The sequence below is a fragment of the Bacillus rossius genome, chromosome 5 (assembly GCF_032445375.1).
Source record: "Bacillus rossius redtenbacheri isolate Brsri chromosome 5, Brsri_v3, whole genome shotgun sequence".
NCBI classification, from domain to species: domain Eukaryota; kingdom Metazoa; phylum Arthropoda; class Insecta; order Phasmatodea; family Bacillidae; genus Bacillus; species Bacillus rossius.
The window spans coordinates 77,701,759-77,727,114 of record NC_086333.1 but is presented as its reverse complement, the minus strand read 5'-3'; the positions used below and the strand labels follow the sequence as shown (position 1 = coordinate 77,727,114).

General features: G+C 43.1%; 1 protein-coding gene across 1 annotated transcript in view; it reads left to right on the top strand.

Annotated features, from left to right (window-relative positions):
* Positions 1 to 21,576, top strand: part of LOC134532058 (ATP-binding cassette sub-family C member 4-like) — a 44,433-nt gene extending 22,857 nt beyond the window's left edge. The window contains exons 16-26 of the mRNA XM_063368235.1: positions 1,172 to 1,251; positions 2,628 to 2,778; positions 3,653 to 3,759; positions 5,058 to 5,181; positions 7,065 to 7,235; positions 8,757 to 8,884; positions 12,702 to 12,947; positions 13,073 to 13,245; positions 13,888 to 14,017; positions 14,802 to 14,912; positions 21,362 to 21,576. Of these exons, the coding sequence (XP_063224305.1) occupies positions 1,172 to 1,251; positions 2,628 to 2,778; positions 3,653 to 3,759; positions 5,058 to 5,181; positions 7,065 to 7,235; positions 8,757 to 8,884; positions 12,702 to 12,947; positions 13,073 to 13,245; positions 13,888 to 14,017; positions 14,802 to 14,912; positions 21,362 to 21,397 (1,457 nt within the window). The 3' untranslated portion in view covers positions 21,398 to 21,576. The remainder of the gene's footprint in view (positions 1 to 1,171; positions 1,252 to 2,627; positions 2,779 to 3,652; positions 3,760 to 5,057; positions 5,182 to 7,064; positions 7,236 to 8,756; positions 8,885 to 12,701; positions 12,948 to 13,072; positions 13,246 to 13,887; positions 14,018 to 14,801; positions 14,913 to 21,361) is intronic.
* The last annotated feature ends 3,780 nt before the right edge of the window (positions 21,577 to 25,356 follow it).

The window sequence follows — 25,356 nt, the reverse complement described above, 5'->3', positions numbered from 1 at the left end:
AATCTTTATAACAAGAAAATGTATTAATAGGAACCCCTTTAAATTAATTAAAGTTACAACAAACATCTTACAAGACATTAAAATTTTACACTATGAAATTTTTGACGTGACGTCTAATAAATCGATGAACTCCGGCTGCACGCACAAAAAAGTGTCCCGTTACGCACATTGTTCCTTTACGCTGTGTCCCGTTACGCTCATTGTACGCTTGCGCCGCATCTATCTCTCTTCCACTCGACTGTTTATAAAGTGAAGTGAAAAGTTAATGTGGTTTTCATTGCTTATTACAACAACAATTTCGGCAATAAATATTAATTATTCTTGCATTTTAAAAATCTGATTACTAGTATAATTTCAAGTATTTATTCTTTTATTATTAAAATTTAAATGATTCAATTTTATTCATAAAGTATACAATCATTTCATCAAGGTTTTTTTATGACGTTGTCACATTAAACTATCGTCCGTAAACCGACTTTACAGACAACCAATTTTTTTTAAGGAAAATTTGTTTTGCTTTAACATAAGGTTAGAGCTGTCTGTCTTCCACGTTGGGGGGTGGGGGGGTGGGGTGGGGCAAGATAGCGTTGTTATGTCGGAGTACAAGTGCTACATGCTTGATACAATTTTATATGTGTTCTTTCCATAACTAGGATTCTGTTGACGACTGCCATGGCAGCAGATCCTGGAGATCAATCCCTGTAGCAGGCGTTAGTTGCCAGTGGAACATCATGGATATTTCATGGTGTGGGTCGCGGACCACTGTTAAGCAACTAATAAAAAAAAATACAACATCTGGCCCAAACAATATCTAATACAAGATTCCTGGAGGAATACGTGACAACACTGACCAACTTCAGTCTAATACACACTAATTATGGCATAGATGTCGATGTATTCTTCAGACACGAAAATTTACACAGTTTACATGTTGGCAAGGTTGCAAAAAAAAATTTAGCGTGAACCCAGCAACAGCTGAACGATTTCTTGATCATGAAACTAATTTGACTGGTTGTCAATAATTACTGTCCGCGTTATTTAAGAAGAAATTAAAGTTAGCAAAGATCGTTTATTTACTGGCACTTTTAATATATATATATTTGTTAATCTTAAATAAATTAGTTTACTTAACATTGTTTACATGATACTATTGACACTTTTATGCTTTCAGGTCAGGTTCTCAACAGATTTTCTAAAGATGTGGGAGCGATAGATAATCAGTTACCTGTTACATTTGTTGATTGTTTGAATGTAAGTTAACCAAAGGATATTTCGTTGTTTTTTTTAAAGCATTAAGACTATTAAGCTCGTGTATGTCTATATATAATATAAAAAAGTAAAAATTATGTCATGTAAGTAGGTTCTTTTTCGAAGTGTGATTTAATTTCATTGTTTTATTGTGGACTTATTCTAGCCAATTTATGTATATAATCAACAAATGGTCCTGTCTAAACTGACAATAATATAGTTTATTTATGTAAAGTTTTACACTTAAGTAGGAACAGGAATATTTGGTGATATAAGTCTCCATTTACGCTTCCATGATATAGAGCGAACTAAAGATTTTCGAATATTTTTTTATCGATCATGCTCTTGAAGCTTTAAGAAATTGAGATAGTTAAGCTATATAAAGTTTTATCTCAAGCTCTATGTACAATTTGGGTCATTTTGAACTCAAATTGACACGAAACAGACTATCCAATATTCACCGTACACGCATGTTTTCTACTAGCCATCACACATCTCCCCTCTGGAGGCAGCCACGGCTCCAAGTTTTGTATGTAAGTGTAACTGAGAGAATTTTATTGCCAAAAAAATAAAAGTGTTCATAGGATGAACCAAATATCTACTTAATTACATTTTATGTTTGTAAAGATCTCAATTGCAAGAACTGTACTTCAATACCAATGTCAATAAATGCACAGTTTCGCCTACGCTTCTTCTGGTAGACAAATGTAATCAAATGATTCATCCCCCAACTTACTCTTCTACAACCATTCCTACTGATAGTAGTGCCTTGTTTTTTGGCTTGCTTGTAATCTACATGCAGTCTTTCATTGACCACACGTTACTTTTCAATCAAATTACGTTCAGCCATAAAATCACTTAGTAGTATGTAATAGCCGGTACTGGCACAGGCGTCCGGCGGTGGTGGTGGTGGTGTTTTTCCGCCATCTTGGATTTGTGACGTCACGGCGGCCATTTTGGACTCAAAAATTCCTCAAAATTTCTCAAAAATAACTCAAAATGACTCAAAAATTCCCGTTTTGAGGAAAAAATTTCTCATTTTCATCCTCAAAAAATTCAAAAATTAGGATTTCAAAAAACCTCAAAAGTCTTTTGCCTTAGAAAGAACGCAAATTCCTAAAAAGCGGCTTAAAAGTCCTAAGAGCTAGCCGCTCTGACCCGCTGACGTCATCTAGGACTATGAAGTCACTGTTGCAATTTCCTTTACGGCCGCCATCTTGAAAATCTTTATTTATCATCCGATTTTAATGGAAAAAAAACCCACGTTACTTTTCAATCAAATTACGTTCAGCCATAAAATCAGTTTCCTCGAGTGTTCGACGTGAAGCAGATCGCCTGGCGGCCGGTGACAGTGGCTGGTGGCGTGGCTGTGCGCGCAGACGGGCGGCGCTCTCCTGGTGGTCGCGGTGCTGGTAGTCGCCGTCAACCCCTGGGTCCTGGCGCCCACGGCGCTGGTGGCGGTCCTCATGAGCCTCTTCAGGGCCGTGTACCTGCGCACGTCCCGCTGCGTCAAGCGGCTGGACGGCGTCGGTGAGTGCGTCCGCCCGCGTCTCGGACCGTTCCAGACCACCAAGTACAGTTTATGTCCAGTTCATGACTGAATCCCGACGCCATCTACACTGTTGCAGATTTTTAAATTTATAATAAACATAGGCCTAATGGTGACTATTTTAATGAGTTGAGCTGTCTCATATGTATGGACAATCATAACCAAATGTGTCAAAAAAATATATGCTGAAAATTAAGTTTCTAACTCAATTTAAACAATTTTAAACTACCTAACCTGTAAGAATGGCCAATTTTTAAAGCTTTAAATTTACATTAAGTATGGAAATTATGAGTGATGTCTCCTAGTATATGAATTTTATGAGAGGTAAACGAAATTCTTTACACAATTATTTTTCGGGGTTGAAAATCAAAAATTTGCTAACGGACACACACACACACATATAAAATGACCAAATTTTAAGTTTCCAGTTTATTTAGAAAATAATTAGATATCTATGGATCAGTGAGTCAGTGAGTCGCACATGAATTTGTATATACTATTATATTATTTTCTACAAAGCTAATCAAACTATTAAAAATATTGTGAATACTTTATATAAACACATTATACTGTAATGTGAAAATTAACACACACTATATTCGTTTATCGTTTTTCTTATAAATGTTTTACTTGATAAACCTATCTTGCGATTTTATAACCATAGATATAAATATGTCTTAGATATTAGTTTCAGTACAACTTTCATTATGTTTACATGAACCAGCTTATTTGGAACAGTTTTTACCAATTATTTGCCTCTTTTTGGTAGAACCCAAGCGCTTGCTTATCTTCACTCATACTAAAAATATTTTATTAATGTCTTAATGAGACGTAATATTGTTTCCTTTTTTATAGCACGCAGTCCTGTGATTTCACATCTGTATGCTTCGCTTCAAGGACTTCCAACAATCAGAGCATTTAAGGCACAAAAAATGCTGCAAGATGAGTTTGACAGCCATCAGGTACCTACCTAATATATCATTAAACAAGTAATTTTTTGCGGCAGTCTGTAAAAATTCTTGTTGCATCATAATGTATTTAAAAAATAAATATTGATTTACAGCATATTAAAATATTTTAATCCGGTCTTTGAATGATTCTTGCAACTTGGAAAATTTATTTAAAGCAATTTTTTTTGGTCATACTTCATTGCTGGTTACACACTGTTATGTCTAAGGTAAACCTCAATAATGGACAACAAATATGAATACATAAACACAAGAACACGCTTAAATCAGCTGATATCAAGTTTTAAATTCCTAGACAGCACTGAAAATTCGGTGGAAATAATTTAGTTAGGAAAAATAAATACAGCACAGATGAATAAATTTGGCTGAATACAACGAGACAGTTTAAACAATAACATGCAGTAAATCGGACAAACAACGAACTTGGACAACACAGTGACAAACAGATAAATCCAAAGATTATAATGAACAGATAATGTGGACAACAATACAACACAGCGAAGCACAGACGAACCCATAGATGAAACTTGAAAGATTTTCTGGACAATAAAATGACGACGGCACAGACGAACACAGCAGGGTTGCAATGATAAAAGTGTTCCTAGCTAAATACATTCCGCGGAATTTGCTGTGCTGTGTAGGAATTAAACAATTTATATAATGTGATTTTAGCTTGTTCTCCTGTGTAAGTGTACTCATATTTGTTGTCCATGCTTGAGGTTTTTCTCTGACATCCACTGAAAAACAGCGGTGCCCTATGTACTGGAAATGTTTTTAATCATATGTAGGTACATGCCTTCACTAAAAAACCAATGTTTCTGTGTAAGATAATATCTGTTCAAAATATTAATCATTATTTCTTTATTACTTAATTAAAAGGCTAGCAAACTTAAAATATTCATTCAATTCTAATTTATGCTTTTAAGGGGTATTAACCGCAATCATCTTGGTTTATTTAAACACTCGTATATCCCACCTTGAAGTGTATATGTATTATTTTATTTTATATCCCGACATACAACAGGACTTATATTCAAAGAACTGTCTCAGATCAAACTCCATGGTCTAGTTTTGTTACGCTTTGTTAATTAGCAGACCGACCTTTTTTTATTATATTCTATTGACAAGTAAACAAGGCAACAAGATGTTAAAATTCTGTTTCAATTGTGTAACCAGCCAGCAAAATATAACCATACCTAAATGTGTAGGTAATAAATGTTTGCTATTAAAGGTTTTCAATCACAGCATCAAAATTTATTTGTAAAAACACGTGCGTTTCCTTTTATTTTAAGGATCTTCATTCATCTGTAGCCTATTTGTCAATAGCATCCGCAATAGCTTATGGCCTATGGCTGGATATCTTATGCCAAGTATACATCACGTGCGTGATTCTCGGCTTCTTCATCTTGGGACAAGGTAATTGAAAAGTTATATGTATATAAAGTACTAAATGTAATCCTAATTAAAACCTCCATAATGGCAGAGCTGTTTACGCCTTTAAATATCACAGTTCGCGCATGCAAGCTATGTGGAATAAATTCGTGTCGACCACAAATGAACTGCGTGTTAAAGCAGTTGTCAGAAAAACTTTACTGTTATAAAAATCTCATAAAGCTTTGCAAGTCGTAGATTCAGTGCAAGAAAGGTTTTTTTTTTTTTTATGTTTCGTGAATAGTTAACTATCATGTGTAATTCTTTCAGTACTGTGGTAAACTTATCAGCCAACCTTGCAGGCATGCATATAATGCATTAATCGGTCTACACCATGATGGTTTGTATATGACTTTTGCTACCAAAATTAGGCTCTAACCTAGATCAAGCGAGAACGCAAACATAAATTCAATCAATCTGAAATTGTTTTAAAATGAAATTCAAATGCATAATCGTAGAAGTGGTCTCTAAACATATTCTGGACACACTGCCTCCAAGTGGCACTCATTCATTGTACAGGCGCAGGCTAGCAGAAGGGGGTAAGTTTCGTTTGCGTCTCTTAGTGCATGCAATGATTGAGGAGGAGAGATTCAGCATGAACTGAAAAATAATTTATAAAATCTTTAACCCAAAATTGTCTTTACATATTAGGAGACAGGTTTTTTACAATGTAATTATTACAGTAAAATAAATTATTTCCTTTAACTACACGTTCAGTAAACGTGTAAAGAATAAATTGGCCTGTTATCTTCTGTTGATGGCAATACATATATTTAAAGCACGCTATATTCTTGAAGGAAATATCGCATTACCCTTCTTAATTTAAAAAAAAAAACACCACTTCATAATTGTTCTTTAAAAGATCATATGTTTGTAGAGACTTTCTTGCGAAATGTTTTGGTGAATGCCAGAATGCGAATTTTTTTTCTCTTAAAGCATTTTTGAAACCATGGAGGTAGTAACTGTCAGGAGACGGCAATGCTGTCACGTAGTTGAAGTCTCTTTTAAATCTCGCCGTCGCCATATTGTAGCGTTCACAACATTGCGGAAATTAAATGGTGCTTGACCACGTGTGATGAAGGTTGGTAACTATGAACTAGAATCTCAGTTTTATAAAAAAAAATTGGTTGTCTGTAAAGTCGGTTTACGGACGATAGTTTAACGTGACAACGTCATAAAAAAACATTGATGAAATGATTGCATACTTTTATGAAGAAAATTGAATCATTTTTATTGAATTATCACTATTTTGTATGGATACAAAGAAGGAGTGAAATGAAATCTACAATTTCATTGATAAATTTACTTTTATTTGCACTCATTAATTCAAATATGTTCATTACTTTAACGAAGAGATTATTTTAATTATAACTTTTATACATGTTTGCTATTTAACTTCTTCCAATCTGTGTTATTCTGTTAAGGATAGGTCGATGATGGGAAAAGTAGGAAACATGGGAGTGTTTCAAGTTTAATGTGCCTCGAAAAAGTCAAATCGATGGTTGTTCCAATCGTGTGGAAGAGAGATAGATGCGGCGCAAGCGTACAATGAGCGTAACGGGACACCGCGTAACGGGACAATGTCCGTAACGGGACACTTTTCCGTGCGTGCAGCCGGCGTTCATCGATTCATTAGACGTTGTCACGTCAAAAAGAAGTATTTCAAACTGTTTCCAAAATGAAAACACGAACTTTTGGGTGTCTAGGCAATGCAGCTTGATAAATTAGCTGAAAGAAAAAAAAGATGGCTTCCGCCCGGTTACTGAGCAATCATGCAGATGTGGCCACCTCTTGTTCGAAACGCAACTTAGTTGCGACCGCTGCCGGAGAGGATGGATGTATGCCGCCCGTGTGCTTCTTGTTGCCAGGAACGCTGGGAGGCACCGTGGGTCTGGCCATCTCGCAGTCCCTGGGGCTGACAGGGATGTTCCAGTGGTTCATGAGGCAGTCCGCCGAACTGGAGAACCAGATGACGTCAGTGGAGCGAGTCTTGGAGTACTGCAGCCTGGAGACCGAGGGCGAATTGGAGTCATCAACGGGTCTCTGACAAACATTTAATAATAATTTTTGTTTTATTAATTTGAAGGCAGGCAGTCTCGACTAAAAATGACAATGAGGGTAGGATATCTGTATGACCCTTTTAGTAACTCACATTTCTGCTGATCATAAATCCGACGGAATAATGTGCGTTTAAGTACTCAGAATCTTTGAGCGTTGTTTGGTCTGTAATTTAATCGCATCTGTAAGCTAGGATATATAATTTTAGCCACGTGACATCAAATATTAAACTGCCGGGATTTTTTTTTAAGGCCACGACACAAGAGCTGGACCTCAATTCAAAATAGTTACGACTGAAATACTTTTTTCTTAACTCTCGGGTATAACAATTGCTATTTGTAGATCGTATTGTGTGTGCTACGCACATTAGACCAATATTCACAAAAATGTCTCCTCCTTGCGTGCCCACCTCATCATTTGGTGCTTCAGAGTCCACGTTCAAACATTTTTTTTTTTGTTTGAACGTGTTTGTCAAGAATTTTGTATTTTTCAGGAGTTGAGCCCTCCCCATAGCATGTAAACGTGCGGAAAGCTTGTCGTATGATTTGAATTAGACTTCCTGTGCAAGATTGTTTCAAGTTCGATTTGATTCGTTGGACCACGAACCTTTGCCGCAAGCTAGTCGTGACAGGATTGTCATGCGTAAATAGTTACCTTGAATCAAGCTTGATTCAAACTAGCACACTTGTCATGGCCAACTTGATTCAGGTTGTCATAGCAGGCTTACTGCAAGCTTGTCATACGTAAACTAGTTAAATTGAATCAAGCTTGATTTGATAAAACATGCTTTGATTCAAGCTTGATTCGATATAACACGCTTGATTCAAACCTCTTTTGCTATCAGGGTTTAATCTAGACTAAGGTTGCTGCACTTTTTGGATTGCGTTTCAAGTCACGTCTCACTGGCAGAACTCTTTTATGTTTAATTTTCTCCTACCAAAGTCTTTGTGGTAGTATAGTAGTATAGTGCTCCCCCGCCAGTGCCGTGACCAATCCCAGCGCGCGAGTCAACCTAGGGTTTGGAAATACGCCTCCCGGCGCTAGTGGAACGTCCAGGAATCGAGTCACACGCGATGTTGTGATGTGGTAATGCAGCAAATTAATCTTCGTGACGAAGATAGCATAGGGTAGGAGAATCAGTCCGGGCAGGCATAACATGTGACGACCGTCACAACACTTAAATAATAGACAATCTTCTTGACAGATGAAACGACATATCCTATTATTTCAACGATAACACTAAAAAAATTACACAATTGTAACAAACATTACAACAAAAATCCTGCAAAGTATCTTACATATATATAATATGCTTTTCTACTTTATTTGGTGTTCATTCTATCCCAATCCAAAATACTCACAAAGCATGCCTCAATTCTGAGCGCTGTCCTTTTCGTTTTCGATTTGCTCTGATGAGACACCATAGAGGCTGTAAATAGGTTTTATTTTAAAAAAAACATTAGAACATAAGATTTTATTAAAATAACGTAATGACTTCACAGGAATCAAACCACCAGAACACTGGCCATCCCAAGGCAGAATCGTTTTCAAAAACGTTTCTTTGTCGTACATTGCTGAAGAACCACCGGTGTTGATGGATTTGAATCTAACCATTAATCCATCAGAAAAGGTGAGTGAACGATTTAATTTTGACTTTATTTTAGAATACCTACATCAAATTAATTAGAATATAAAACATTAATTTTAAATATTCCTAGCTGGATTTTGTACAGAATACAAATACCCTACACTAGAGAGTACAAACTATTGGATAACAACTTATTTTGTACAATAGCACAAATTTTCAAGGGTGCCATTTTCATGTATTTTAAGGGAGACATAAGTTTTTTTTAAATTTTTCTTTGAATTAAATTTATTGATTTATTATTTTAAGGGGTTTTATTTTTCAAGTTTTCATTTTCTCCTTTTAAATATTTCGGACCGAATAGTTTGGCCCGGTTGCCTGCCAGCAGGCAGCTTACCTTTGGGATTTCATTTGCGCTGTTGGTGGCCATGGCTTTCCTAGCACTTGCTGATCTCTTGACCCTTCCTTCACGCCAGTTCATTGCCTTCTCAGCTCTGATCTCTGGACGCGGCAAACATCCCCCCGATCACCTCGCCCAAGTTCTTTCTGAAAGTCTGCATCATCTTCCCTATTCAATTGGCTTACATCTGCTGATCATTTCCTCGGATAATTTTCCTTATTGGGTATCCAGTTTACAGCTTTTAGACGCATATTTTCAAAATCAAAAAATATTTTGTTAATTGAACAGTTTAAATCAGAATTACATTCAACCGCTTACTTTATTTGAATTTCTGACATTAAATATAGACTGGATTTGCTTCACTGTACAATGTTCCTCAGATTTTTATATATTTTATTATTATAAAATATATTTTGGTAATCATACAACTTTGCATCGCAAAACATCCTATTTCTTTCTTAATTTTATTAATTTATGTTAAAATACAACTGAACGTGCAATAAGGAACATTTACCAATTTTTCTTCCTGGATGATTGTTGCGCTTCGCGCCAAAATGCGCTATTTTCACGTCGTAATTACATGTTATCAACGCACATGATTGGTAAGTGGAATCACCAACTTTAATTAAATTCAACCCTTTGAACGTTAACAGTTCTTTCTCGGGACACATGTAAAGTTTTTATTCCGTGTTCAACAATGTGTTGTTATGTTAGTGCAGTGGGTTTAGCCTAACACACGTATGGTTGGGAACCAACCACCTTCACCCTCCTGTGCCGTTGCGTTGGGGGGGAGGGGGAATGACAGTCAAAACGTTCATTATGTTCATATAAGATGGTGGACTCCCGCAGACGACAACAAGATGACTGCTGTGTATTCAGAATCTAAAAAGTTACTGTGGTGTCAGATTCAAGATGGTGGACATGGAAATAAAATTCAAGATGGCGACCGTAATAAAAAGTGCAACTTTTGGAGATTGTGGTACTCAATATCAAGATGGCGGAATTCAAGATGTCGACTGAGGTCAATGGTCAAGGTTTGGAATAAGATCGAAATAAAAGTCTAAGATTAAAATCAAGTTCAAAGGTCATCCAAGATGGCCGCCGTGATTATATCAGAGATGTATGTTCCAAGGCAGCAGACACCGCCACCATCATCACACCCCATCTCCAGGACTCGGAACACTTTTACTATACTACTATTATTAATTTTTAAGTTGTCCTGTATTAAGCTTGTTATATTTTAGATTGTTCAGCATTACGTGAATTGTTAATTTAGAAAATAAATGTTTTTTTTTCATATTTTTTAAAAGTTTCTGATAAAAATTATGGTTTAATTGAGAGAAACATTTTAATTTTTTTTTTCTTAAAAAGCTGTTAAAAATTATTTAGTGCTGCTCTAGTTACACAACATTATAATCCCTTAAATGTCTGAAGTCTTCATTATTATTTTTCAATGCAAGGGTTTTGAAGAGTTGGGTATTAAGTAATAGGGAAGGGGCCCAACAAATTTATTTGCTCCTGGGACCTTAATTTTTCTCGATGGCCCTGCTCTCGTCTCCAGTTTATCAAATAAATTGTTATATGTAACTTAATCCTTCTACGGAAGCATTGGCAATGCCATTATCGCTACTGAATGTCTTAAATAAATTATAATGTGAAAATTTAATGCAATTAATCATTTTAAAACTAAGTATTTGAAGATCATTACGTATTTAATATTTTCTGCGTTATTTACTAACATTTTTATTTCTTATGCTATGTTTTATCCTTTTACCTCTACAAAACAATTAAATGGTAGCAGAATTCTTCACTTCAGCGCATGTCCAAAAATTTATTATGAATAATAAATCAGGGAGAGTAGGTACATTACCCAAAAACCAATTTTCGCATTGAATATCCTTAGTGAACACGCTGATGGTTATAAATGGTGATAAGGTACATATACATATTGCAAACAAAATATTTATTCAGAACAATTTTTCAAATGCATTTATAATATTGTTGTACCTCCTGGCTGAACTGGAAGCCCGGTCTTAACCCCAGCACTAGCACTTATGTTTTATCTATTATTTCATTTATTGATAATAGCATCACTAGGACTTAAGTCATATAGTAATCATGTTGTTTTAGTTTAGGAAAATTTACTGTATTTAATTACTTAGTAATTAATAACATTTTCTCTGGTACGAATTTGACTCATAGGAGAAAGTCACTTCCCCGCGCCAGCTCCTATCGACAGTCTATCCCAGGCCACGTTCCCGCGCAGTGCTCGGTTCCGTGAGATATTCAACATCGCATTTCTAAACCGTCACTCTGATAAATATAGTCACAGCCGAAACCTTTATTAACTTTACCCTCAATAAGCCCCTGGGCCAGCTAGATGTAGGCCACAGCACAGCTGAGTCACAAACTTACAGGGACAGGTCGACTCCAGTGTAGAACATTAGGCCAATAAACGCCCCTATATAAGTCGGGAATTTATAGTTCATTAACATTTATTAACTTCCTTTAGTTGAATTTCTTTTACAACACTGGTCGACAACAGTGAAAACAACCCAACGGATACTCTCGATAGGACGCGGAGTCTTAAGGGTCATGTTATCTTCCAAACTAATATTACGCACGTTACATGTGTCGCCAATGTTTGAGTGTCATGTACTATGAATATAGACATGCCTTGCAAATGCTGCAGTTTTATTGAAAATATACTGTATACCAGCCACATATGGATCAGTGTATTGTGCTATGTAGGGAGAAGTGCAGCAGTGCACCAGCTAACTTCTTATCCTGTTTGATTCGAGCCAACCGACCTAGTGGGCCGTGGTGTGGTTGACAACCAACGACAAGCAAACTCGGTTAGTAGCAGAGAACCAGCCTGGGGACCACCACCTTTCCCCTTCCCCACCCCCGGGGAACTCAGCCACGCAACCTACTAGGTCCACCCAGAGTCTCGATTACAGAACCACGGTAGATGGCAATATAACATTATGAAAGCAATTATAACTTTTTTCAATAAATTTATGTGTATGGCCTATCAAAACAGTGCAAATTTGTATTCTTTGATATATAAACAACTTATTAAAATAAATATCAACATTCCCAGTCCAGAAAATTTCCAGCCAATACATACAGTGTAATTTATTTCAATAAACACAGAAAAACCTTAAATGGTATATATTAAAATTAATCAAAAAATGCAGTTCACTTTATATATTTTGTTTTAGATATAATTCCAATCAATGATATACAATAGTTATTATTGTTCAACATTAAGCATTAAATGCTAGAATGCTCATGTGTGTAGTAGTTAACACTGATTTTCACATTTTTAAATGATTAAATTAATTTTTAAAAGATTTTGTTTGATGTCTGCATTTACAACATTTGCATGATCAAATTTAATCAATCAAAGTACTGGGAGAGACATATTTCCTTAACACTCTTGCCGTTCTTACAATTCAGGTTGGTATCGTGGGACGCACCGGGGCCGGCAAGTCCTCCCTCATCTCCGCCCTGTTCCGGCTGACTCACTTCCAAGGTTCCATCGTCATAGACGGCGTGGACACCAAGACCATCGGCCTGCACGACCTCCGTGGCAAGATCTCAGTCATCCCCCAGGAGCCGGTGCTGTTCTCCGGCCCGCTGCGCAAGAACCTTGACCCCTTCGACCAGTACTCCGACGACGTGCTGTGGAGCACGCTCGGGGAGGTGATTATCAACATCCAGTGATCTCCCTACGACTCCCGCTCACGGAGGCACTACACTTCCGTTGTACTGGGAGAGAACTGGTCTAACACCAGTTCCCCGGTGTCACTTGACGGTTTGGGTCACAGGTGGAGCTGGAGGACACAGTGAGAGCACTGGCTGGCGGCCTGGACCACAAAGTATCTGAAGGAGGCTGCAACTTCAGCGTGGGACAGCGCCAGCTACTGTGCCTGGCACAGGTGATCGTCAGGAACAACAAGATACTGGTCATGGACGAGGCCACTGCCAACATTGATCCAGGGTACCATCAAAAACAAATAGTTTTATGTAGTTAAGAGTCAAAGTGTCACAGTGGCAACATTTTGGACTCAATCTCTGGAGTGCCCCTGCTGGCAATTCTGATTTCGGTTCCCCATGGTTTTTAAAATAACTCGAAGGAAACCACTGTGATGGTTACTAATGTCATTATTTATGATGTAGGATATTGAAATCAATGACAATGAAAAGTGATCTATAAATGGAATAAAAAACTACATGAAACATTAAGTTATTTTTTATTCTTCAAATGTAGCTAGTTTTGAAAACCAGAATAATATTGTTATGTCTTCATTGGTTATACACATGATTTTGAATTTGCGTGCAAAGCATGTTTTCGGATTCTGACCCAAGAGAGCAACAGGGTTGAGTGTTAAATAACATGAGAAAAATTTGTAGTCGGTAAATATTTCAGTGACTCTGGATGTGTGACTCCATGTAATTATAATCTCGCATGGTGATGTATACAGACTCCATCATTCTAAATTGTCTCTGAATGTGTGTTTTCAAAGATTATGCCACCAACTATTACTACACTATTATTTTATGAATATTTAGAACACTTCTGTTTTTCAAAGCGATTCAAATTTTCCTTGCAACTGCTCTCTTCTATGTTGAATTGGCTCAGGACAGATGCACTGGTTCAGGAGACAGTGCGGAGAAAGTTCGTCGACTGCACCATACTAACCATCGCACATCGCCTCCTGACGGTCATGGATAGTGACAGAATCATAGTTACTGATGGCGGAAAAGTGGTGGTGAGTCGGCAAAATTAAAACACTACGAACTATAGACGTAAGTTTATCACTCTAAAGCTAGTAGTCAAACTAGTTATTATTTCATTAATGCCTGGTAGTTATAGGACAGCAGCGAAAATATTAGTTTAGTTTTTATTTTGTACCTATAGTATCATCCATAATAATATATTATATAAAGTTTATTAATTACTTAGCTGTAAGAAAATGTACTTCAATCAATCAACCAAAATAATTACATTACAATTTTGATCACCTTCCATCACCATCTACCATGACAAAGAAATTATCCAATACTGTCTAAGATAGATAAGATCTTTAGACTTTGTCCTTTAAGTTAAGAAAATAAATTATTATTGTTCCCATTCCTCGATGTTATAAACACTTTACTGCACTAGGAATAATTATCGGTGATGTACAACACACTATTCCGCATGTCGAATTTTAATTTATGGAAGCCTGAGTCGGTACTCAATAATTTTAGTCCCTACTACAAATACACCAGTCACATCACCATAAGCTTACTGTGCATAACAGTGTGACCAAAATAATGAAATTTATATTAATTTTACTATTAATGTTGATGAAAAGTTTACTTTTAAAAATCGTTACATTTCCTGTTGTTTTCTTTGACTGCATTAGTCATTCCTAATGCCAATATTTTCAGAACTAGCCATAATTTCAGTCTGAACACAAATGTGTGTTTAAAGTGTCGGAGACTGGTTTGCCTCCAACAAAGTGATAAAGCGACTGGTGAAGGATAGTAACTCTAACATGTGTGTCTCAGGAGTTCGACCAGCCACACATCCTCCTACAAAACCGGTCCGGGTTCCTTTGGAGCATGGTCCAGGAGACAGGCAAGGCCATGGCCGAGATGCTGACGAGGATGGCAGAGAAGGTGGGTTCCTCTGTAGCATGGTCCAGCAGACAGGCAAGGCCATGGCCGAGATGCTGACGAGGATAGCAGAGAAGGTGGGTTCCTCTGGAGCATGGTCCAGCAGACAGGCAAGGCCATGGCCGAGATGCTGACGAGGATGGCAGAGAAGGTGGGTTCCTCTGGAGCATGGTCCAGCAGACAGGCAAGGCCATGGCCGAGATGCTGACGAGGATAGCAGAGAAGGTGGGTTCCTCTAGAGCATGGTCCAGGAGACATGCAAGGCCATGGCCGAGACGCTGACGAGGATGGCAGAGAAGGTGGGTTCCTCTGGAGCATGGTCCATGAGACAGGCAAAGCCATGGCCGAGACGCTGACGAGGATGGCAGAGAAGGTGGGTTCCTCTGGAGCATGGTCCAGCAGACAGGCAAGGCCATGGCCGAGATGCTGACGAGGATAGCAGAGAAGTTGGGTTCCTCTAGAGCATGGTCCAGGAGACATGCAAGGCCATGGCCGAGACGCTGACGAGGATGGCAGAGAAGGTGGGTTCCTCTGGAGCATGGTCCAGCAGACAGGCAAGGCCATGGCCGAGATGCTGACGAGGATGGCAGAGAAGGTGGGTTCCTCTGGAGCATGGTCCAGCAGACAGGCAAGGCCATGGCCGAGATGCTGACGAGGATGGCAGAGAAGGTGGGTTCCTCTAGAGCATGGTCCAGGAGACATGCAAGGCCATGGCCGAGACGCTGACGAGGATGGCAGAGAAGGTGGGTTCCTCTGGAGCATGGTCCAGCAGACAGGCAAGGCCATGGCCGAGATGCTGACGAGGATGGCAGAGAAGGTGGGTTCCTCTGGAGCATGGTCCAGCAGACAGGCAAGGCCATGGCCGAGACGCTGACGAGGATGGCAGAGAAGGTGGGTTCCTCTGGAGCATGGTCCAGCAGACAGGCAAGGCCATGGCCGAGACGCTGACGAGGATGGCAGAGAAGGTGGGTTCCTCTGGAGCATGGTCCAGCAGACAGGCAAGGCCATGGCCGAGACGCTGACGAGGATGGCAGAGAAGGTGGGTTCCTCTGGAGCATGGTCCAGCAGACAGGCAAGGCCATGGCCGAGACGCTGACGAGGATGGCAGAGAAGGTGGGTTCCTCTGGAGCATGGTCCAGCAGACAGGCAAGGCCATGGCCGAGATGCTGACGAGGATAGCAGAGAAGGTGGGTTCCTCTAGAGCATGGTCCAGGAGACATGCAAGGCCATGGCCGAGACGCTGACGAGGATGGCAGAGAAGGTGGGTTCCTCTGGAGCATGGTCCAGCAGACAGGCAAGGCCATGGCCGAGATGCTGACGAGGATGGCAGAGAAGGTGGGTTCCTCTGGAGCATGGTCCAGCAGACAGGCAAGGCCATGGCCGAGATGCTGACGAGGATGGCAGAGAAGGTGGGTTCCTCTGGAGCATGGTCCAGCAGACAGGCGAGGCCATGGCCGAGATGCTGACGAGGATGGCAGAGAAGGTGGGTTCCTCTAGAGCATGGTCCAGGAGACATGCAAGGCCATGGCCGAGACGCTGACGAGGATGGCAGAGAAGGTGGGTTCCTCTGGAGCATGGTCCAGCAGACAGGCAAGGCCATGGCCGAGATGCTGACGAGGATAGCAGAGAAGGTGGGTTCCTCTAGAGCATGGTCCAGGAGACATGCAAGGCCATGGCCGAGACGCTGACGAGGATGGCAGAGAAGGTGGGTTCCTCTGGAGCATGGTCCAGCAGACAGGCAAGGCCATGGCCGAGATGCTGACGAGGATAGCAGAGAAGGTGGGTTCCTCTAGAGCATGGTCCAGGAGACATGCAAGGCCATGGCCGAGACGCTGACGAGGATGGCAGAGAAGGTGGGTTCCTCTGGAGCATGGTCCAGCAGACAGGCAAGGCCATGGCCGAGATGCTGACGAGGATGGCAGAGAAGGTGGGTTCCTCTGGAGCATGGTCCAGGAGACAGGCAAGGCCATGGCCGAGATGCTGACGAGGATGGCAGAGAAGGTGGGTTCTTCTGGAGCATGGTCCAGCAGACAGGCAAGGCCATGGCCGAGATGCTGACGAGGATGGCAGAGAAGGTGGGTTCCTCTGGAGCATGGTCCAGCAGACAGGCAAGGCCATGGCCGAGATGCTGACGAGGATGGCAGAGAAGGTGGGTTCCTCTAGAGCATGGTCCAGGAGACATGCAAGGCCATGGCCGAGACGCTGACGAGGATGGCAGAGAAGGTGGGTTCCTCTGGAGCATGGTCCAGCAGACAGGCAAGGCCATGGCCGAGATGCTGACGAGGATAGCAGAGAAGGTGGGTTCCTCTAGAGCATGGTCCAGGAGACATGCAAGGCCATGGCCGAGACGCTGACGAGGATGGCAGAGAAGGTGGGTTCCTCTGGAGCATGGTCCAGCAGACAGGCAAGGCCATGGCCGAGATGCTGACGAGGATAGCAGAGAAGGTGGGTTCCTCTAGAGCATGGTCCAGGAGACATGCAAGGCCATGGCCGAGACGCTGACGAGGATGGCAGAGAAGGTGGGTTCCTCTGGAGCATGGTCCAGCAGACAGGCAAGGCCATGGCCGAGATGCTGACGAGGATGGCAGAGAAGGTGGGTTCCTCTGGAGCATGGTCCAGGAGACAGGCAAGGCCATGGCCGAGATGCTGACGAGGATGGCAGAGAAGGTGGGTTCTTCTGGAGCATGGTCCAGCAGACAGGCAAGGCCATGGCCGAGATGCTGACGAGGATGGCAGAGAAGGTGGGTTCCTCTGGAGCATGGTCCAGCAGACAGGCAAGGCCATGGCCGAGATGCTGACGAGGATGGCAGCGAAGGTGGGTTCCTCTGGAGCATGGTCCAGGAGACAGGCAAGGCCATGGCCGAGATGCTGACGAGGATGGCAGAGAAGGTGGGTTCCTCTGGAGCATGGTCCAGGAGACAGGCAAGGCCATGGCCGAGATGCTGACGAGGATGGCAGAGAAGGTGGGTTCCTCTGGAGCATGGTTTAGGAGACAGGCAAGGCCATGGCCGAGATGCTGACGAGGATGGCAGAGAAGGTGGGTTCCTCATGGAGCATGGTTTAGGAGACAGGCAAGGCCATGGCCGAGACGCTGACGAGGATGGCAGAGAAGGTGGGTTCCTCTGGAGCATGGTCCAGGAGACATGCAAGGGCATGGCCGAGACGCTGACGAGGATGGCAGAGAAGGTGGGTTCCTTTGTAGCATGGTCCAGCAGACAGGCAAGGCCATGGCCGAGATGCTGACGAGGATGGCAGAGAAGGTGGGTTCCTCTGGAGCATGGTCCAGGAGACAGGCAAGGCCATGGCCGAGATGCTGACGAGGATGGCAGAGAAGGTGGGTTCCTCTGGAGCATGGTCCAGGAGACAGGCGAGGCCATGGCCGAGATGCTGACGAGGAAGGCAGAGAAGGTGGGTTCCTCTGGAGCATGGTCCAGGAGACATGCAAGGCCATGGCCGAGATGCTGACGAGGATGGCAGAGAAGGTGGGTTCCTCTGGAGCATGGTCCAGGAGACATGCAAGGGCATGGCCGAGACGCTGACGAGGATGGCAGAGAAGGTGGGTTCCTCTGGAGCATGGTCCAGGAGACAGGCAAGGCCATGGCCGAGTTGCTGAAGAGGAAGGCAGAAAAGGTGGGTTCCTCTGGAGCATGGTCCAGGAGACATGCAAGGCCATGGCCGAGATGCTGACGAGGATGGCAGAGAAGGTGGGTTCCTCTGGAGCATGGTCCAGGAGACATGCAAGGGCATGGCCGAGACGCTTACGAGGAAGGCAGAGAAGGTGGGTTCCTCTGGAGCATGGTCCAGGAGACATGCAAGGGCATGGCCGAGTCGCTGACGAGGATGGCAGAGAAGGTGGGTTCCTCTGGAGCATGGTCCAGCAGACAGGCGAGGCCATGGCCGAGATGCTGACGAGGATGGCAGAGAAGGTGGGTTCCTCATGGAGCATGGTTTAGGAGACAGGCAAGGCCATGGCCGAGATGCTGACGAGGAAGGCAGAGAAGGTGGGTTCCTCTGGAGCATGGTCCAGGAGACAGGCTAGGCCATGGCCGAGACGCTGATGAGGATGGCAGAGAAGGTGGGTTCCTCTGGAGCATGGTCCAGGAGACAGGCAAGGCCATGGCCGAGATGCTGACGAATTGGCAGAGAAGGTGGGTTCCTCTGGAGCATGGTCCAGGAGACAGGCAAGGCCATGGCCGAGACGCTGACGAGGATGGCAGAGAAGGTGGGTTCCTCTAGAGCATGGTCCAGCAGACAGGCAAGGCCATGGCCGAGATGCTGACGAGGATGGCAGAGAAGGTGGGTTCCTCTGGAGCATGATCCAGGAGACAGGCAAGGCCATGGCCGAGATGCTGACGAGGATGGCAGAGAAGGTGGGTTTCTCTGGAGCATGATCCAGGAGACAGGCAAGGCCATGGCCGAGACGCTGACGAGGATGGCAGAGAAGGTGGGTTCCTCTGGAGCATGGTCCAGCAGACAGGCAAGGCCATGGCCGAGATGCTGACGAGGATGGCAGAGAAGGGTGGGTTCATCTGGAGCATGGTCCAGCAGACAGGCAAGGCCATGGCCGAGATGCTGACGAGGATGGCAGAGAAGGTGGGTTCCTCTGGAGCATGGTCCAGCAGACAGGCAAGGCCATGGCCGAGACGCTGACGAGGATGGCAGAGAAGGTGGGTTCCTCTGGAGCATGGTCCAGCAGACAGGCGAGGCCATGGCCGAGACGCTGACGAGGATGGCAGAGAAGGTGGGTTCCTCTGGAGCATGGTCCAGCAGACAGGCAAGGCCATGGCCGAGATGCTGACGAGGATGGCAGAGAAGGAGGGATCCTCTGGAGCATGGTCCAGGAGACAGGCAAGGCCATGGCCGAGACGCTGACGAGGATGGCAGAGAAGGTGGGTTCCTCTGGAGCATGGTCCAGCAGACAGGCAAGGCCATGGCCGAGACACTGACGAGGATGGCAGAGAAGGTGGGTTCCTCTAGAGCATGGTCCAGCAGACAGGCAAGGCCATGGCCGAGATGCTGACGAGGATGGCAGAGAAGGAGGGATCCTCTGGAGCATGGTCCAGGAGACAGGCAAGGCCATGGCCGAGACGCTGACGAGGATGGCAGAGAAGGTGGGTTCCTCTGGAGCATGGTCCAGCAGACAGGCAAGGCCATGGCCGAGACACTGACGAGGATGGCAGAGAAGGTGGGTTCCTCTAGAGCATGGTCCAGCAGACAGGCAAGGCCATGGCCGAGATGCTGACGAGGATGGCACAGAAGGAGGGATCCTCTGGAGCATGGTCCAGGAGACATGCAAGGCCATGGCCGAGATGCTGACGAGGATGGCAGAGAAGGTGGGTTCCTCTGGAGCATGGTCCAGCAGACAGGCAAGGCCATGGCCGAGACACTGACGAGGATGGCAGAGAAGGTGGGTTCCTCTAGAGCATGGTCCAGCAGACAGGTTAGGCCATGGCCGAGACGCTGACGAGGATGGCAGAGAAGGTGGGTTCCTCTAGAGCATGGACCAGGAGACAAGCAAGGCCATGGCCGAGATGCTGACGAGGATGGCAGAGAAGGTGGGTTCCTCTAGAGCATGGTCCAGCAGACAGGCAAGGCCATGGCCGAGACGCTGACGAGGATGGCAGAGAAGGTGGGTTCCTCTAGAGCATGGTCCAGCAGACAGGCGAGGCCATGGCCGAGACGCTGACGAGGATGGCAGAGAAGGTGGGTTCCTCTAGAGCATGGTCCAGCAGACAGGCAAGGCCATGGCCGAGACGCTGACGAGGATGGCAGAGAAGGTGGGTTCCTCTAGAGCATGGTCCAGGAGACAAGCAAGGCCATGGCCGAGACGCTGACGAGGATGGCAGAGAAGTTGGGTTCCTCTGGATCATGGTCCAGGAGACAGGCAAGGCCATTGCCGAGACACTGACGAGGATGGCAGAGAAGGGGGGTTCCTCTGGGTATGGTCCAGGAGACAAGTAAGGCCATGGCCGAGACGCTGATGAGGATGGCAGAGAAGGTGGGTTCCTCTGGAGCATGGTCCAGGAGACAGGCAAGGCCATGGCCGAGATGCTGCCGAGGATGGCAGAGAAGGTGGGTTCCTCTGGAGCATGGTCCAGGAGACAGGCAAGGCCATGGCCGAGATGCTGACGAGGATGGCAGTCAGTCGCAGGGTGGTGAAGACTGGGCAGTGGTTGCTATATGATCACATGACCTTTTTTTTGCTCAGTGACCGTGTAGTGGTGTTATGATTCAGTTTTCAGTCGTGAAATTGGTGATAATTTGTAATTACCTTGTTCTATATTTTGTGTCCTTAATTCATTACGTTACTTCGACTTGTGTTTCCTCTTTTTGACAAAAGTTGTTCTAACATACTTTGAAAATATTTATAAGACTCTCTTGCTTGATACAACTATCCCTGCACTATTAAATTGTGTTTTGACTAACATATCGTGGATGGTTTTTTGTTTCAGAGCTATGAAAATATTATGAACAAGAAGACTTGCTAAAACATTCTAGTGGTGTGAAATATACATTGCTGCTAACTGTGCCTGTAAATTCTGTAATTATAGTTGTCGGAATATAATATGTGGGTTTTTCTGTCCCTATTATCTCCAACATTAATATATTTTAACCAGTAAATACAGGCTACAATATTCTTTTAAATAGTTATGGTGTTTCATGTGCAATTTCAATAAGATGAATTAAATACAAGACATGTAAAATGAGGCATAGCTCTCTTGAATTTTAAGTTTAGATGATTATAATTATCTACATTTAAAAAAATCTGTATTGTATTTTTTTCCATTTACCTATATTAAGTAATTATATATAGTAAAGCTGTGGTTTATTTAAAATATCGTCACATTTGTTTGACTAGTTTTTGGTGTGTTGTGGTGTAAGAATGTTACATGAAGTAGCTTGGCTTCTGGGTTGTAGCCGTGTCCTTGGCGAATAATTCGCCTTGTTGATAACCCAAGCTACTTCAGACAATGGCCGTGAAAGCCTGCGAACATTATTAAGAATGTTACATGTAAGACCAAACTCTTCTTAAACTCCACAGGATGGTATTACATAATTATTCGGGGAAAAAACAGTCAGATCCATACAAGAAGCAATTAAAATTATCTAAATGATTCCTTTAAAAAAAAAAAACTTTGTTTAGTCAAATAACTGCAGATAAAATAATTATCAGTAGTGAACCACAATAAACACTATAAAAAGGCTTTTTTTTCTAAATGTTGAATAATAAAGGGCATAAAACCCAGGAACATTAGGGTTTCGACTGAACATTTTAATTTGCTGACCTATTTATGATCACTTTCATACGAACTTACATGCTTTGATGGAGTGTGAAGATTTAAATTTAAAGACTCAGGTTTTCTATCATTATGAATTAAAGTAAGTTGGGAACCACGTGATAACTCACAGGAAACAGACCCTCGAACTCTGATGCGACATCCCCACGTGGCATGCAGGTAAAATAGCAGTGGCCCAGCAAAAGTACCCGGGGTTGAACCCCTAGGTTGCTAGTAATAGTTTATAAATAATTCGATGTTGATACTAACAGGACTCGGTTTATTGGTGCACACAAACTGTTACAAATAACCCTGGCTGGAAGTAACCTGTCGCTGTATGTGTACATCTGCCCCGTGAACCCAATTACTGAGGGAGCTAGTGGAGTGCTTGCAGTGGGGTCATCTGAATGCCTATGTGGAAGATATTGAGTACAGTGCGCAAATTATAATTCTCGAAGCAATTCCTTACTCTATATAGCACAGCATCCTTAACAAGAAATTTTTAACCGTACATTTATAAGAGTACTAAAGACCTACAATTATTGAGTTTGGTCTCCACTTGGGATTCCAGATGAAGTAAGATATGGTGAATTATGTTATTTAAATGTGGTGCAAGTGATGCCAATGGTTGGAGGACTCTACTGTGCGCGATGCATCTAGCCTCGGAGCTAAGTGTGGGAGTAACTTCACTACCACTGGTTATTTGGTAGGGAATTCGTACTGAACATAGTTTTAATCCAGGTCATGCTGTTGGAATAAAAACAAATAGGCAGACCATGAGCATATTATAGTGTGAATTTATTATACTTTATTCATCATAATCTGTGTATGTAACTTATATAGGTACAGAACAAAATAATTCCTCGTTCGATCATCGTACAGGTGATAGTCAACCTACCGATTGGGTTTAGGTCATCTTACACTGAGGCTGGTTCCCTTTGAAAACTCCCTGAGCCGGGCAGTCCTAACCATGTCCCACCTCACGCACTTATGCACGATCTTGTTGAGGCAGAAACAAGTCATAATGTTTAAGTGACCAACCTGATTCCAACTGTCGGTGCTCCCGCTGGTTCCAGAGTCCGTTCTGTCCCGTTACCAGCACAACTTGGTGTGTAGCCGTAATAGGGCTCTCCGGGGTGGCAACCACTACCGTCCTAGAGCAGGGCAGTGGAACTCACCACCAACCAACCATCACAACGATTGTCACGATTTAACTTTCATAGAATTTCAAGGCACTAGCCCCCCAAGAATGAACTGCGCCAGATTTATTTACATGGAACATCTTTAAAAACAAACACCTATAATTATGCGTTCCAAAATAGAACGTCTCGCCTTAACAGGGCAATACCAGAATTTTGCGGAGGAGTGGGTCAGTTGAGAAAAGAATATTTAACTTATTTATTTTTTAGTCTTAAATATATCATTATACCTATTATTAAGTACAATATCTAAATATTGCATTAGAAACTGACTCTCAACACGTATTAATTTCCTTGAATAATTTATTTCATTTTAGCATTTATTCGTTAGACAAACTTGTTCATGACGTAAGTTCCGGCGAGGCCTGCCCACTCATGATGCTCGACTTTGGCACGCATCAGTTTGGTGATGTCACAGCGACACAGCACGGCCAGTCCTCCAATAGCACGGGAATCTCCTTGCACAAGTCCTCCATGCTCTCTCTCCCGCCGCCAGCACCTCGTGCGGCGACTGTGTGAAACAATACACAAAAGAGTCAGACACACAGTCGTCTGCCCACAGTTTCAGGCACATACAGCACACAAACATCTAGCGAATGGAGGAGGGGACTATATCAAATCAAATTGGGCTTTATGTCACTTAAGAATGGCAGGTTAACAAATTGTAAAGAAAAAACTTATATAAGTTTTAAAAATCCTGAATTTTTAGACCTTAGAATTTAAAACTTCTTAATAGTTGTGTAAATCTTACAAAATAAAACCACATTCTAATGAAAAAATAAAACAGACCAATTTATTTCCTTTGCAATAATGTTTTCTTATGATAGTCTGCATACTTACATCCAATTTATTTTTCTTGTACAAACAACTAAGTTATTTATTTCATGGTCCCTGGACTTAGTGGTCCCCAAGATTCTTGAATGTTTTCCCACTGAGCTCAAATCACTTGTAAACTCGAGCGAGGACATACTACTGCGCAGGAGCAAATATCGTAATACGATGACACCGGTCCGGCTGCCTCCCCGTCAAAGCTATCAAGTTTTTTGAGGAATGGGTCTCGGGGTTTGGGTTCGGCCAAGTGGTGGGAGGCAGGGACGTGTCCGTAGAGGTGATCCTTGGGCTGTTTAGGCCACACAAGATGCCTTGCACTACAAATGATATACTCCGCTACATGAAGTGTGTTTTTTATTACTTATCAAACTTTACATGGTGCTATCCATCCCCTGGCCGCGACTGTTCGGCATTAGTGAGCTCTGCGCGTGTACGGCTGTTCGGTGATGACCCCGCTTATAATGGTGAGAGGGGAAGTTTGAAGAGAACAGTACATGGCAGACGTTGCTGCTGTGATGGCGCTAGGCGTGCGACGGCTGTCAAGACCTGCGCAGTGATGCATGGCCAGTGGGATTGTAACTCACGCTCTAGATGATGTTGCGGAATTGACGCGAAGGTGGCCTCTCAACGTTGCGCGAAGACGACCAGCCTCTCCGAGCTCCCGGTGGATATTGACGATCTAATGTAGCACGGCGCTACAGCAGGCCTGCTAATTGCACGCCAAAAGCACAGCACGCGGGGAACAGACGTAGCCAAGTTTAGGACATATTTGCACGTTTAACAATTGCATTAATTAGTAAAAACGTTTGATGAATTACACATTACATAGTTTATGTCTGTGAGAGAAAACATGTGCCCTTGAATGCTATAGTCCGGCGGAAGCACATTGCCACACCCGGCGGAGTGCTTCCGCCGAGGTGGCCGGTAGTAGTGCTAGCTGCGGGTCGTTCGGTGCACTCACACTCGTTGCACCATTCTGCATGTGCGGGCGTGTTCGTGGCACACGGCTTTGAGAGGCGTCGGAGAGGCATCGCGGCCTGTGCGACTAAGAAGCGCACTATCGGCTGGCATCAATGACAATTTGGGAAACTTGGCCAATTGTCATTGGCGAAGCACGTCACCTTGGGCCAAGGCCTGGTG